General features: G+C 35.9%; 1 protein-coding gene across 1 annotated transcript; it reads right to left on the bottom strand.

Annotated features, from left to right (window-relative positions):
- Positions 1-1,468: 1,468 nt before the first annotated feature.
- On the bottom strand, positions 1,469-3,846 carry LOC103936333 ((-)-alpha-pinene synthase-like). Its single transcript, XM_048564125.1, has 7 exons — positions 3,706-3,846; positions 3,280-3,556; positions 2,815-3,187; positions 2,490-2,708; positions 2,256-2,394; positions 1,923-2,171; positions 1,469-1,836 (listed from the first exon to the last, which is right to left on the bottom strand). The coding sequence occupies exons 1-7, from the start codon at positions 3,835-3,837 to the stop codon at positions 1,543-1,545; spliced, it is 1,683 nt and encodes a 560-aa protein (XP_048420082.1). The 5' UTR covers positions 3,838-3,846; the 3' UTR covers positions 1,469-1,542.
- Between the last annotated feature and the right edge of the window lie 11,305 nt (positions 3,847-15,151).

Genomic DNA, 15,151 nt, shown 5'->3' with positions numbered 1-15,151 from the left:
GATGACTTGAAGAATAAGAGGCTTGATGGCTTTTAGCTAATGTGCAAACATTACACTTCAATGAAGAATCTGAAATATTACTAAAAGTGATTTTCATAAATAACCAAAAGAGGCATAAGCTAGCCTACGATGCCACAACTGAACAGTCTTCAACCTTTCATTATTACAACCTTGAACTTGATGTACACGTCCTTGTTCTTTGATTTAAACTTGAAGAATAAGAGGCTTGATGGCTTTTAGCTAATGTGCAAACATTACACTTCAATGAAGAATCTGAAATATTACTAAAAGTGATTTTCGTAAATAACCAAAGAGGCATAAGCTAGCCTATGATGCCACAACTGAACAGTCTTCAACCCTTCATTATTACAACCTTGAACTTGATGTACACGTCCTTGTGCAACATTATCAACATAGTACAACACCATGCTCTTAGTAACACGCCCAAATGATTGCCTCAGTTAGGATATTTTGAAGTAAACGGTAAGACGGAAACATTAGCACAACACAGTCTAATTGTTCAGTGACCTATCCCAAATATAACAAATGGCTAGAGAGTGACGGAACAAGTAAGTAGTTGTGTAGAAAGAAGAGTAGGAGTGAGTGCTATTGAACCCGTCCCCTTAAGTGGGGAAATACGGCCATTAGTAGTGACAATTAAAGCTATGTCTGTGTTACCTAGATCATCGGATTGTTCTTGGGACAAAATCAAATTCAATAATGAAAGCTGCGGGCCTAGATTTTCTGGGTTCGATTGTACATCATCATTGAGTATTGCTAATGGCCTAAGCGGACTCGTGCCCAGTCTGCTGATAATATTGGCACCATCGCACCTGCCTTCTGTTTGCTTGGAGTGTGGGCTCCAGGCTCCGTAAGCCCAAAACAGCCCACACTGTATGTCAGCACAGCAAGCCCAATGGTTCACCCCACGGTAGAAATTGTTGCATGGCTTTCTGCCATTGAAAGAAGAAATGGTAGTGTAGTTATGTGATTACGTTTCTAGGATTAGGTTCAAGGCGATCCTCTTGTTTCGATATCATCTTTGGTTTTACTGATGCGGTTAGGTTCCTAGGATTTAGGTTCAAGGTGATTCTCTTGTTTCGAGATCACCTTTGGTTTTACTGCAGGTTGCTATTTTTCCAGCCAACAAGATCTCCAAGTCGGCAAAAAGGGTTAGGGTTTATAGAGACATGTCGAAATCTCCTCTGATACCCAATTAAAAATAATTCTAGGACTCCAATATTCTTCTAAATATTCTTCTCCATCTTGGAGGTAATACATATACTCACATCTCTTGTAGTCCAAGTAATAGTTAATGACCCTAATAAATTTAGGAAATACAATAATAATAATTATATTCGTAACCAAACTACTAACTCACGCCAATCGTTTATGCTTTTTATTTGGGCTTTTATTGGCCTTATTCTTGTTGTGCCTAAGGGCTTTATGAGTTGATCTTTCATCAAAATAAAAAAGTACATAGGTCATCTTATTCAACGAAACATCATAAAACATTGATATTCTAACAGCAACGAAACCAACTCATAGTGGCACAGGATCGATACAGACTGAAGTAACACTATCTCTTGTCACCTTTCCCACACGTGTGAATCCATCTTCCCCTTTGTAAAGAAGATCAGTTACTCTTGTTAAATTGAGAACGCGCATAAGAATAGGCATTGGCACAGAAGTTGGTCTAAGGAACTCCTCGTTTATATCCTTCCACAAACCCATAATTTGCTTCTGAAAAACATCAACTGTCTCTTGCTTTGACACCCCATATTGCTTCATGTAGCAGTCAACACTAGAAGCAGCATGCCCTCTCTCTTTCTCAAACTGCAAAAATTAAATCCAAAATTAATTTGTCTTAGGATCTTACTGCTTTGAAATAATCGCACAACAAGCTAATAAATTATACGTACGTCTGTGGAAACAATGTCATCCATGAGCCTAAAAATTGTATTTGCAGCTCTAACAATTTTGGGGTCAGTGAACAACCACTCAAATGCTTCCTTCGTTACAACATCTCCCATGCCAAGTAAAGATATGGTTGTAAGAAAGGTGTAACTAATCGAAACTGTTGCAACACGCATATACTCCTCCATGCTTGGAACTCGTCCCTCGTGCAACCATCGGGCCTCATTAAAATAGGATCGAGCTTGATCTTTCATCTGACGAGCCAAGGCTATGTTAATTTACCAGGAAGGAAAAAAAGTTTAAAAGGAAAGTTCTGCATATGTTTATGTACTACATACAGCTTGTATTGCATATGGAACTCGGTATGATCTTCCTTCCTTGGCCATCTCTGCCTCAATATCATTGTAGAGATTTAAAAGTGCATGATAAAATGTTTGCATATATTCCGGGAGTTCATCAATGCAATTGACATCCCACCTGAAGCGCTAGCATAATCATCATCGTAATCATTGGAATAAAGTAGCAGTTTTTGATAATTTTTAACAGATAGTTATTATTTAAATGTCTCAAACCTGTCAATCGCTTCAGTAAAGACTACGAGCTCTTCAAATGTACCAAATGCATCGTAGATATCATCCAATATTGTGAGCAAGACACTCACTTTTGTCATAATTTTTCTCCCAACAGAGTATTGGGGTTCAAAATACACTCCGACGATCCAAAAGTACAACTCTACCATCCTATCTCTTGCAAATGGCAGTTTCCTTTCAAAGTCTAGTGCTCTCCACCACCTAAACATATTACTTAACCATTAATTACTTCGAAGTCGAAAGTTGTGTGTGTGTGTGTGTGTGTGTTTGGTGCCATCTTGCAAACTAATAAGATCAGCTTAATTACCTAGCGATCTCTTGAAGCTCCTTTTTGTGCAAAGGCTGGACAAGATTGAAGTCTAACTTTGCAAGTTTCAGAAGAGATTCATTATGTGAAGCTTCTTCTTGGTAGATTGAAATGTAACGTCGCGCAGATAATCTCTCTAGACTTTTTCGCAGAGGTCTCTCTAGGGCTTGAGTTATTTGTGTAGCTAGTGGATTGCTTACACGGGTTGCTGCTGACTCAAGGTGAGTGGTGGTGAATACTAGAGCCTCTTCTAATATGTCTTCTCCATGCACCCTCAGATGTGTTGCTTCATAAAAGCTTAGCATACCAGACATGTCATCAATCAAGCTTTCCTTGAAGTAACTACTTTCATCTTTGAAATTGTTGAATATGGCTGCATGATTTTCAGAAAATAGGGACAAAAGAATTAAGAAAGTTTTAATAGTAACTCAAATTAACTAATTAATTTAATTTGTTTACACCTACCACATGAAACATTATATCCATGTTGTCTTAGCAGCCGGAAACCAAGAGCAACAGTGTATAGATCAACATCATCGTTGCCATGGTCATCATCAAACGTAGAATGCATACGTTCAAGTGCTTCTCCGATTTCTCCTTCAAAATGGTATGCCAAGCCAAGGCGCTGAATTGCATCAATCAACTTTAGCTGAAGTGAAAAATCAGTTGCACTAGTTGTGAATCCTTCCCTCACAATTTCTTTGAGTTCATCAACCTGTTGTTGACTTTGAGCTTGAGTAATCTGCAAATGGTAAAGTCCGCTTCTATTAGAAAGTGTAAATTTTATGTATTTAAAAATAGCCATACACTATATCATAACTCATAATGTCAAAAAACTGCTGTGATATTGTAGAAGATAATATGCGTGCATGCATGCATGATATGTATTACAATGTCTTGGGAATCATCATAATTTATGAACTGATCTCCCCAAACGCTTGGGTGAAAATTTGCCGTCTGCCGAGCAACTTCAGGCTTAGCATTTTGTGATTGAGCTTCTGCTGAATCCTGGATTAATGCCATGCTTTCCTGTTGGAGAATTTTAGTCAGTATATGAAGAAGAATGCGTGGATGATCATGTATTTATAGGCAAGCAAATATAGAATTTAATCCAAAAGGTAACCTCGTGGCTTTTTTTTTTTTTATTATTATTTGGATGAACTCAATGTTCTCGTGGCTTTTTTTTTATTATTATTTTGGATGAACTCAATGTTCTAAAAATGTTAGCCACTAGTTGGCCTAGCACCTAGGCAGATTTAAGTAAATTTATTGTATATGTTTATTTATATTTAAAAAAAATACATTGTAGTATTGGATATATAAATTATAAAATAAAATAAAATATTGATTATAAAGCATTAAAACATATTAAAAACACGGGGAACCATATAATTAGTATTTATTCAAGTATTCAACAAGTCTATTACATTTTATTGAAAAAAATAAAATGCAAACTGAAATTTTATCAATTTTTTGTCTAAGTGAGAGTCATAACCAAAGTTGGCTAAGCAAACATCTAAGCAGTTCCAGATGCCCTTTCTTAATTTTCAAACGCTTAGGAATTAATTGAGATGGTGGCTAACTGCTTATCGTCTAAGCAGAACCTAATTGGCATTAGACTAGAATTTTTAGAACAGTGAATTACCCTCGTGGCTTGAATGGGTCAATCAAAAGTAGGACCTTTCAAAACCGCGTAAAAGCTTTTCGAAAGGAAGTTAGTGCGGGTAGGCGAGCAAATATAGAATTTAATAACACTCACCATAGCAGAAGCTGGACATTCTTAAATCACATGATATATCTCTAAAGCATGCAATAATTTGAATTTTATCCTTAATTCGTAAATAATACTTGCGAATGGCAATGGATCTGGTCCCTTCCACGTTTTGGATATCCTCATATATATCCCCACGTTTTTTGAGTGGGATACCTTTAATTCATAGGTAATACTTAAAATGCTCATTTGGGACCGTCTAGGCACCCACCTGGTCCGTTCAGACCCACCTAGGCATCCATCTAAGTTGTGACTCACTTAGACAGAAAATAGATAACTTTCATTTGAATTTTATTTTTCTCATTAAATTATAAGAGACTTGTTGAATACTTAAATGAACACACATTATATGCTTGTTCCCCATTTTTCATTATGTTCTAATACTTCATAATATATATGTCATTCTATTTTGTAGTTTATGATGAAATTATATATATATATATATATAGTATAAATAGACACTTATTTACACGAAATATAATGTATTTACTTAAATCTACCTAGTTTGCCTAGCCGCCTAGGAGTTAGGCCCTAACCCGCCACCCGACTAGCGCCTAGCGCACTTTAAAACTTTGATTGAGTGTGAGCCAGTTGAAGAACAATTAAGTTTGGTTTGAGCTCACATCCCAAATTCTTGAAATTTTTACAAAACATATCAAATGAATGTGAGCTCAAACTGAACTAAGTATGAAACTTAAGGTTTTAAGTATCGTTTTTTATATTAAATGTGAATTTGAAACATATTATTGCTACGGTTTAGTGGTATTCCTCTTCACTTGTGAGTGAGAGGTCCTAGCTTTGATTCTCACCAAAGGCGATTTTGAATCACATTGTTGCTAACCCATTGTGAAGCTAAGCCCAACCCTTGGAGTAAAACTCAAATTTTAGGTTTCAAACTTATACTAACTTGCTCCAACCCTTATGTCAAATTTGAGTTTTATTTTTGGGGCAAATTTAGCCCAGAATTTTCCCTGGGTTAGTGAGTTGGCCCACCATATATGTATATTTTTTTTGTTTTATATTTATGAATTCATTAAATTTAATGGCTAAAATCTAATCTGAACAAATTTAGCCGTAAAGAAAAAGATCTAACGGTCTAAATTTAAATCCAACTGCGAAAATAATTAAAAAATATATATTTCATGTCTTTCATATTCTTTTATAGTGTTCCACGAGTTTCATAGTGTCAATTTAGTGATTTTTTTTAAAATATTTATTGGAATCTAATTATTTTTAGATTCAAATGTTCATAAAATTAAATTAGCATATTCAACATAATTTTTTTAAAAAAAGTTATTTTAAAAATCTAAATTTCATTCTTTAATGATTTAGGGCTAAAAATTTAACCCAAAAGGGTTGGGCAGAAAACATGTTTCTCGATTAAAAGTTTTAGGTTTTAACCCAAATGGTTGGAGATGCTATTAATGTAAATAATATCATTTATTTAAAAAAATATATTTTTCACAGAAATATCTAGTAATTAATTTAGGATATGATATGTTTTGTAGAAAAATAAGGCAGTATGTATATAAAATTACCATAATAGAAAGAAGATGTTAGCAGTCAATTAGGGGAGGAAACAAAGACATTAGCATAATATAATTAGGTGGAGACTAAATACTTTATCATTCATATGACAAATAATTACAATAAATGAAAGGACTAAAATTATATTAATGTTTTAATAACAGAAAAAAGATTATATTGATTTATTTGTACTTTCTTGAGGGAAGAATCTAAAAATTGGTAGGACAAAACAAAAACCTGTAATATACTTAAGATATAATGATATATATAGGATATGCCTCTTTTTGATAAAACGCACGTTTTGACTTTTAAAAAGTACAAATAATTTTAACGCACGCTTTGAATTTAGATTTAACAAAGATAAAAAATTGAGAGCGTGTTCTTCGCACCTCTGAACCAGAAACTTATAACGCCGCACGCTGCTACGACTGCATCAGAGTTCGAAGATTTGATCAAGGTCGGCCTGGGTAATTTGAATAAAAAAAGGGGCCGCCGTAGCGCAGGCTGCGCAGCAGCAGGGATTCCCTCACGGGTTTGCAGGTTTTCTGACGGGGTCGGATCAGTCGTTCCTGTGCTTGATTTCCGGCAAGAAAAGGCGTGGCCTCACCTCCTTACAGCTTCGCCACGCCACGTGTCATGTAATACTTGGATATTAAAAGGCATATGAAGCCATTGCTGCGAGTGTTTAGTAGTTTGTCCTTTTTCCACTTAAGTGCATTATTAAAGCTAAAAGCATTATAATTAGCATAATTATTTTACTTTATTGCATAATTACCATGAAGAACAATATGAAATTAACAATAAAATTAAAATTTATCAATAAACCCACACCTAATAATTCAACATTACCATCACATCAAACCCAACCATTATGCAACTTATCCTACAATCATTCTAGCTAAAACCATAAATGGTCTCATAGAGAAAAACAAACTCTTTTAACCGATGAATGATAATTTTAAAGTTTTATATCCATCAAGATATGAATCGATATATACATGTTTTTTCATTCCAAATCCACAACATAATTACTAACATATTCGCTACATGATTTTTATTCAAACTTAGATTTTCAAAGTTCATAGGCGTAGGCATCAATGTTGAGTGTGGTCATTGTAACTACTATTCAACCAATTCTACATGCATATCTCTACATTTGTTCGTTGAATTATACAAAAAATTTAAATGCATATTCAACTAATTCGACATGCACATTCCTACAAGCCAGGTAACATCTGGGCCCTTGATTTCTCTGAACTTACTCAATTGAGTAAACTCGATTTTATGAATAATCACTTTGATGGTCTCTTGCCAATAAACCTTTACTCATGCAAACCATCAAAGCACTTAGACTGACTGCAAATAATCTTGAGGGACAAATACATATTGAGATTTTTTTGTTGAAATAGTTGCCTTCCTCTCGCTTTCTGAAAACAAATTGACCTGTGCCACTAGGGCATTGAAGATATTGATGGGTTCAAAAGTCTAGGGTTACTCCTTTCAGGTAATTTTCTCAGTGAAGAAATGGCAGATGGTGGTATTATGGTTGCTTCTTCTGGGTTCTAAATCTATCTATTCTCAGCTTCTATAGGTGCCAAAGTACATGGTTGTTGAATCTCAAGAAACACAAAGTTAACAGACTCACTGACCCGGTTGGGGACTTTTTCAATTTTTTTCCTTTTTATATTGAATAATAACTTAATTTCAGAAGAATTTCCCATGGAGCTTTGCATGCTACAAGCATTGTTTTCACAAAATCCTGCAACTCAAACAAGTTAGAACTATGTTGACTTTCCCATTTACTACCAACAGGCTAATGCATTTGTTTTCTAAATGGGTTAAGAAAAAATTTATATAATGAATTGGGATTATGAGGGTAGTTTAGGTGGTAAATTTTGAGTTTGAAGAGATATTGATTGTTTAATTAAAAATAATATGCGTGTAGAGAATAAGTTGGATGTAGAAATAGGTTATATGGGTTCTAATAAAATTTCTTTTAGCCCTTCAACTAGTCTAGTACGTGATGTTTTTGAACGCAATGGAGAATAACTTCTATAAAACGGGTTAATTGTTGCATGCTCGCTTTGAAGAAATTGAGGCTCTGTCGTAAAATCAATGGCAATATAGAAAATAATTCATCACTTGTCAACATGCAAAGTCCCTTATTTTCTCGATATAAAATTCATAATCGCAATATGCCCCCTCAACATGGGAAGGAACAGACATAGTGATATCTACAGTTATCCTTTATCCAAAGAAATCCCCATTTTTGGGTAAAAATGGAGACTAGTAGTAGGGTCCACTTCACGTCGAACTTCAACGATCCGAACCTTCTATTTTGTAAATCTTGATTCATAATTCATCCTTCTAAAATTTCAATTTAATATGAAATCATTTGCCTGTTTAATTATAACGATGAAATTTCATTATTTCTTACATAACAAAATGTTTGTCAATTTCTTTGAATTCAATTAGATGTCTCAAATATTCTCGATTTGGCAAACATTTTACAAAGATGATCTATGAGGATTCATTCCCTTAACGTTCTTTACGATATATATTCAATAATTAAAATTATCATTTGGACTAATTATTGTTGATCTGGTCTTGCCTAACGTGAAATATGCATAATGTTGGACGTGGCAGATAGACTAGGCATTATATTGTGTTTTTCATGTTCGCGTCGTTTTCATCACATATCCGATATGTGACAATCCATCCCTAATTTTTACATTTTTATTAATTTTAAAAGAGTGATTTGACGAAAATGCCCTCGAGGCGAGGGTATTGACTTTCTTTAACCAACATATAGTGAGACATACGAAATATTATTTTAGTGAATCCTCGTAGTGCTCGTTAGTACGAACGCGAAGATTTAAGCAGAATCAAAATCGAAGTTATGGTTAAAATTTTACGAAACATCGAATACCGAGGACAAATTGATAAATTTCATATGTGGAAGATATTTTCATGGCATGCTTTAGGGAGCCATATGGACGTTTGGATAAGGAGTGCAGAGAGTGAGAGAGATGGATGGGAGGAGGAAGAAAGGAAAGATGAGGGATTGGGGGCTGCCCAATCAGAAGGAAATGAAAGAAGAAAGGTGAGGGTGCTGCCAATAAGGGAAAAGCAGAGGAGAGACCAACCAATCGGAAAAGAAGAGAGGAGAGAATGACCAACCAGAGAGGGAAGAAATGAGGGAAAGGAGGGAAGAGAGAAGGAGAGGAACTTAGTCCTTTCCCCTTGACTCGTGATCCATTTTCAACGACCCGACTTCCTGTGATGATTCCGATGTTTTCCGGCAAGTTTGACACCATCTGACACCCCAACATCATTCCACAACCTCCCTCTACTTATTCCATCCCAAGACTTATAAAATTTGGCTTAGGTCCGTGAAGAATCGCACCGATGGGTGCGATGGTTCCACGGCGACAATCTGCCATTTCTAAAGCCACCATTGTCGATCTCCACCATCAAACAACTTCCCTTGAGCTCAGGAACAATGCCTAATCATTGGTTGACTTGATTTGAGGACGAATCAAGAAACACCCATTCTAGGGTTCCAGCGGGTTCGTGGTGGTTTGAAGCTTATCCTGGCTAAATTAGACTTGGCCACACGTATAAAACTTGCTCTACTCATTTAGATCTTCATTCCTGTAAATTTTGAGAATTTTTGAAATTAGTTGAATTTTTCGATGAGTCGAGGCGGCCGACTGCCACGTGCGGCAACGCATGGCCAGAGGGCCGACGCTGCTTTTTGAGATAAATTTAATGTTCTGATGTCAATTTGATAACCGTTTGTTATAGTTTGATAGTTTGAACCTAGTATGGAATACTACGTCACTTGACCATTTTATGATTCGACAATCCAACCGTTGGATCGTCACCAAACTTTAATACGTTATAATACGTAATATTTGAGGATATTAGAAACTTACGGATTGGGAATCCAACTTATAGATCTTCCCAAATTGAATTTGTAAACTCGTAAAATAAAACGTTGACAACCACTTGAATTGTGATTGGCGGAGATCCGACCGTCGAATTGTGGTAAGATTTTAGTATGTTGTTTTAGAAGCATAATGTGGATATTTGGAAGTTACACATCGGAAATCCAAGGTACGGATCTTCCGGATTGAGTTACGTAGGGTTGTGGACCCTACCGTCGATCTTTGACCAACGGTTGACTCTTGGTCAATGAGTTTCAAATCATTCTAGAACATCATTTGGGATGTGTTTCATGCAAGTTACATGTTCTATCAATAAAAATTTTGAGATGTGATTTGATATTTGTTCAAGGCGACGATCATTTGTGACGCCTCGATATTCATGCTAGGAGTTGTAGTGTGGACTTTAGGTGAGTGAGTCTTTTTCTTTTTATAGTGTGTGTGTGTATATATATATACTTTACAGTTTTCACAAATATTTTTGAATTGATTTATGCATATCATACCATGATTAAATAATGTTATAAGAAATGTTGCACTGTTGTGAAATGTCAAAATGATCCTACGGGATGAGTAGGTAAGTTCAAGTAAGTTTATGATGTTGATTAGAATCATTGAATAGTTGTGGCATGCTTATATTCATGTAGCTTGGTCATCATTGTTGCACCCTGGTGTTAGTGTTCGCCCCAGGCCAGGGCCAGTCCTTCACGTGTATGTTCACCTCCCACATCGCACGCTCGCCTTGGATCTAAGTAGCTGCCAGTCCTGTCGTACAGGTCGCATTAGGTGACTCCGACTGGTAGATGATCACGCATAACGCCAGTCTTCATGTGATCATAGCACAATAGCATATATTATACACCTAGTCATTTCATACAAGTCGCACTAGGCGACTCCAACTCATGTGCTAGCATAGATTGATGAGCCATAGGTGCAATCGTACAGGTCGCATTAGGCGACTCCGACTAGTGTGCTAGCATAAGTTGTTGAGTACCTGATTTTACTTATATTACTGTTAAGATTTTGTGATTTTGGGATGTCATGCCTTATTTACGTTTTGCAGGCTACAGTAAGTATTTTCATTTATACATAGTATGTATATTTTGGAAACCATACATGTTTTACAGCGAAGGGTTATAACATTTTCAAAGGTTTTTATTAAAACTTTATTTTCAAACCCACTCACCCTTGTTTTTTGCCCTTCCAGGTTTTAGCTGCTAAACTTTGTATCGACAAGGATTCTTGGAAAATCTCAATATAGGTGGCTATCTTTGAGGGTATAATCCTTATCCTATCTTACTGTACTTTACTTATGCTCTAACGTCACATGTGAAATAGGTTCATTCCCGCTCACAACACACTCTTGTATTTAGGCTGTAACATCCCACATCGCCTAGGGGAGTGATCCTTAAATGTATATTCTCATCCCTACTTAGCACGAGGCCTTTTGAGAGCTCACCGGCTTCAGGTTCCGTTGGAACTCTGAAGTTAAGTGAGTAGCTCGCGAGAGCACTCCCAAGATGAGTGACCCATCGGGAAATTCTCGTGTTAGTTCCCAGAAACAAAACTGTGAGGGGCATGGTAGGGGCCCAAAGCAGACAATATCGTGCTACGGTGGTGGAGCGGGCTCGGGAAGTGGTTCGCCCCGGGCCGGGATGTGACAATTTGGTATCAAAGCCTAACCCTGGCCGCATGTGTGCTGACGAGGACGTCGAGCCCCTAAGGGGGGTGGATTGTAACATCCCACATTGCCCAGGGGAGTGATCCTTAAATGTATATTGTCATCCCTACCTAGCACGAGGCATTTGGGAACTCACTGGCTTCAGGTTCTATTGAAACTCTGAAGTTAAGCGAGTAGCACGCGAAAGCACTCCCAGGATGGGTGATCCATCAGGAAGTTCTCGTGTGAGTTCCCAGAAACAAAACCGTGAGGGCGTGGTGGGGGCCCAAATCGGACAATATCGTGCTACGGTGGTGGAGCGGGCCTGGGAAGTGGTTCGCCCGGGGCCAAGATGTGACATAGGTACTTTTAGGTTTAAATTTATTCACATTATCCACATCACTACACTTTATGGCTTCGTCACCTTCCTGGTGTCGCCCAACACAACTCGATTAGAAGTTCTAGCAGATATTTCGAGTCGAGGTATGTCATGATATCTTAGCGGGTTGTGTCGTGTAACATTCTTTTAAAGTGAACTGAGTAATATGATCTGATCCTAAATCGACCCGTTAATAATATCAGGTAATATGACCTGACCCGTCATCCGTTAAAAATATATTTTAAATCAATAAATAATGAAAATATAAAAATTGAAATTCGATGAATAGAATAAAGCGTAAACAACAATCGACGGTTAAATTTAAATATAAGATTTATGGATTATGATGTCGATTTCGGAGTTGCCCCTTCACGAAAGTTATAAAGTTTGTCATTAGGAGTGGTTGTGTGTGTGTGTGTGTGTGTGTGTGTGTGTGTGTGTACATATATTTTACATTTTTACACTCCTACAATAATTATTATTATTTTGCACTCAAATAAAAAGTATTATTCAAGAGATTTGGAGGGTTTTAAAAAACTAAATGACCATGTAATCATCGTCTAAGCGTAGAGGACCCAACCACAAGCGTTTATAAATACTTTCACATTTTTCAGACTTGTACATTAATAATTATGAATTTTATTTATAATTATTTTCAGGCTCACTCACCTTATTTTTTCGCCTCTCCAGGATTTTAGTGGCAGAGGTTTCGTGATGAAAATGATTGTTGGTAAAAGTTGTTATGTAGGAGACTCCTCTTTTCAGTATAAATGCCCTTACTTTTCTTTTACTACAATTTATCTATACCCTGACATCACTTTTGTGATATAAATTCAATTCCGCTCACATGCGCACTCTAAATTAGTTACTTTTAGGTTTTAATTTATTCATATTTTTTCACATCACTACGCTTTATGACTTCGTCACCTTCTGGGTGTCAACCATCACATCACAATTTGGATGTCTCCGTGGACATTTCGGGTGGGAGTGTGTCATTTTTAGTAGTTTAAAAAAATTAAAATTATCACAATAACTTTTTCCTTAACGTGACAAAACGGGTTACCAACGTCTCACTTTTGTGTAAACCCATTAAAACCCTATTATTAACAGGTTCTTATTGTGTGATCCAATAACAATCCGATTAGTTATAGTGTTGACTCAAAACTCATATTTTTGTATTGTTTACGTGTTATGTTAACATTTCGTATAATAAATTGACAGATCAAGTCGGAGGGGACTGACAAATTTATTTCAACATTTGACGCGTAATCTCAATTGGAGTTGGATGTTTCTAACGTTAGCCATTAATCCTGGAATTATCATCATACAAATCATCATGGAACTGGAGCATTAACAATATAATTATGTGTTCTTTAATTTTTGTTTCAAATAAGAAAATAAAATGCGTTTGTGCACTTACATTGGCTGAGACTTTATCTTTTTTTATTTCATTGAAGTCCTGTATTCAAGAATACCAAGACATCTAGTTTTTCCTAGAATAAATTACGCTTTGACTTCTTGAACTATCACTTTAGTTGAAATTGACCATCTAAACTATTATGTTGATAAATTAGCTCACTGAACTATTTAAAATCAATCAATTAACCCCTCACTATTAGATTGCAGAATCAATTCCATAAAATTCAAGGCCAAATTAGTCATTTCCTCATCAATTGTTACTTGTCAGCTATAATCATCAATAAAATTTTGACATATTGACATAGAATAATTCAAAAACATATAGCATAATGAGAAAACATAAAAGAACCAAATTTTTACATAACAAACTATCTCACATTGTCATTACACATTAATTTATTTTCAAATGTCATAAGTTCATTGGTGGTTATAGTTGACAAGTAATAATTGATGAATGAAAGACTAATTTTTCATTAAATTTGACCAAATAAGAGATGGAATCTACCGACAAAGGATCAATTGGCTGATTTCAAATAATTCAAGGGGCCAAATGGCAGTTTACCTTTTTTCATACTCAAAATTTACCAGAGTATTATGGTTTAATGAGACAAGCAAATTGTGTGTGGGGTGCTTCATACACATGATATCTACTACATGATAACTATTCAAATTACAATTAATCCCCATATAATTTGCTTCATTATCATTACTTAAGGGATCCTTAAGCACAGATTGATGAGATTTAAATCCTATATTTATGGGGTCTAAAATCCTATATATTATTCATGAGACCGACGTTGACCACACAACTATTTTCCCTGATGAGAGCCAACATCATTCTAGCTGTGACTAGTAGGGACGACGTCGCCTAGCTTATGACAAAGGTAATTCATGGATAAATATTTGCTGCCCTTTTATTTTTTATTTTACTTCTTGTCAGCTGATAGAAACATGTCTACATATAAAATGAGAAGGAGAAAGTGAAGTTTTTAAAATACTATAAAATACCCTCCAATAATTAGATATTTAAAATATTACTATTTAATTAGAGAGGGACAAAATGGTAAATTTAGAACAATTTGAATGAAATTAAAATCTTAAACAAAATAAATAAGGTAAATCTTAGTTTACTACCCTCAAGTTTCGTGGTTTTCAACATTTAGTATATGAAGTTTTTTTCGTCCTAGAGTCATACCTAAAGTGTTAATTTTGGGACAGTCTCATACATCCATTAGTCTAGCAGTTAAGTCTTCCATTAACTGATGACGTGGTGCCCATGTGGACAATGACTGGGCGCATGTGTCATTAAAAAAATTAATTAAATAAAAGTATTAAAAATAAAAAAACCAGAACACCTTCGTCTTCCCCACCCAACACCCCTCAATCCCCTCCACAGCTCCCATAGAAAGCCCTATTTTCCGTGCAGAAATGGTAGATGTGAGCAAGTTAGCGTATTTCCAAGCGATCACAGGCCTCGAAGACTCCGATTTGTGCGTGGAGATCCTCAACACCCATGGCTGGGACCTCGAGCTCGCGATCTCCTCATTCACTCTAAAAAGCATTTCAAAACTCAAAAACTTTTTCCCCTCATTTCTTCTCTGCCAAAAATAGAGCCTTCAACTCTCAAATTGGTT

This window comes from the organism of the source record quoted next, unplaced genomic scaffold (assembly GCF_019419815.1).
Source record: "Pyrus x bretschneideri cultivar Hongxiangsu unplaced genomic scaffold, Pyrus_bretschneideri_v1 Contig38, whole genome shotgun sequence".
NCBI lineage: Eukaryota > Viridiplantae > Streptophyta > Magnoliopsida > Rosales > Rosaceae > Pyrus > Pyrus x bretschneideri.
The sequence above is the reverse complement of the archived record's forward strand: the minus strand, read 5'-3'. Positions and strand labels throughout refer to the sequence as shown.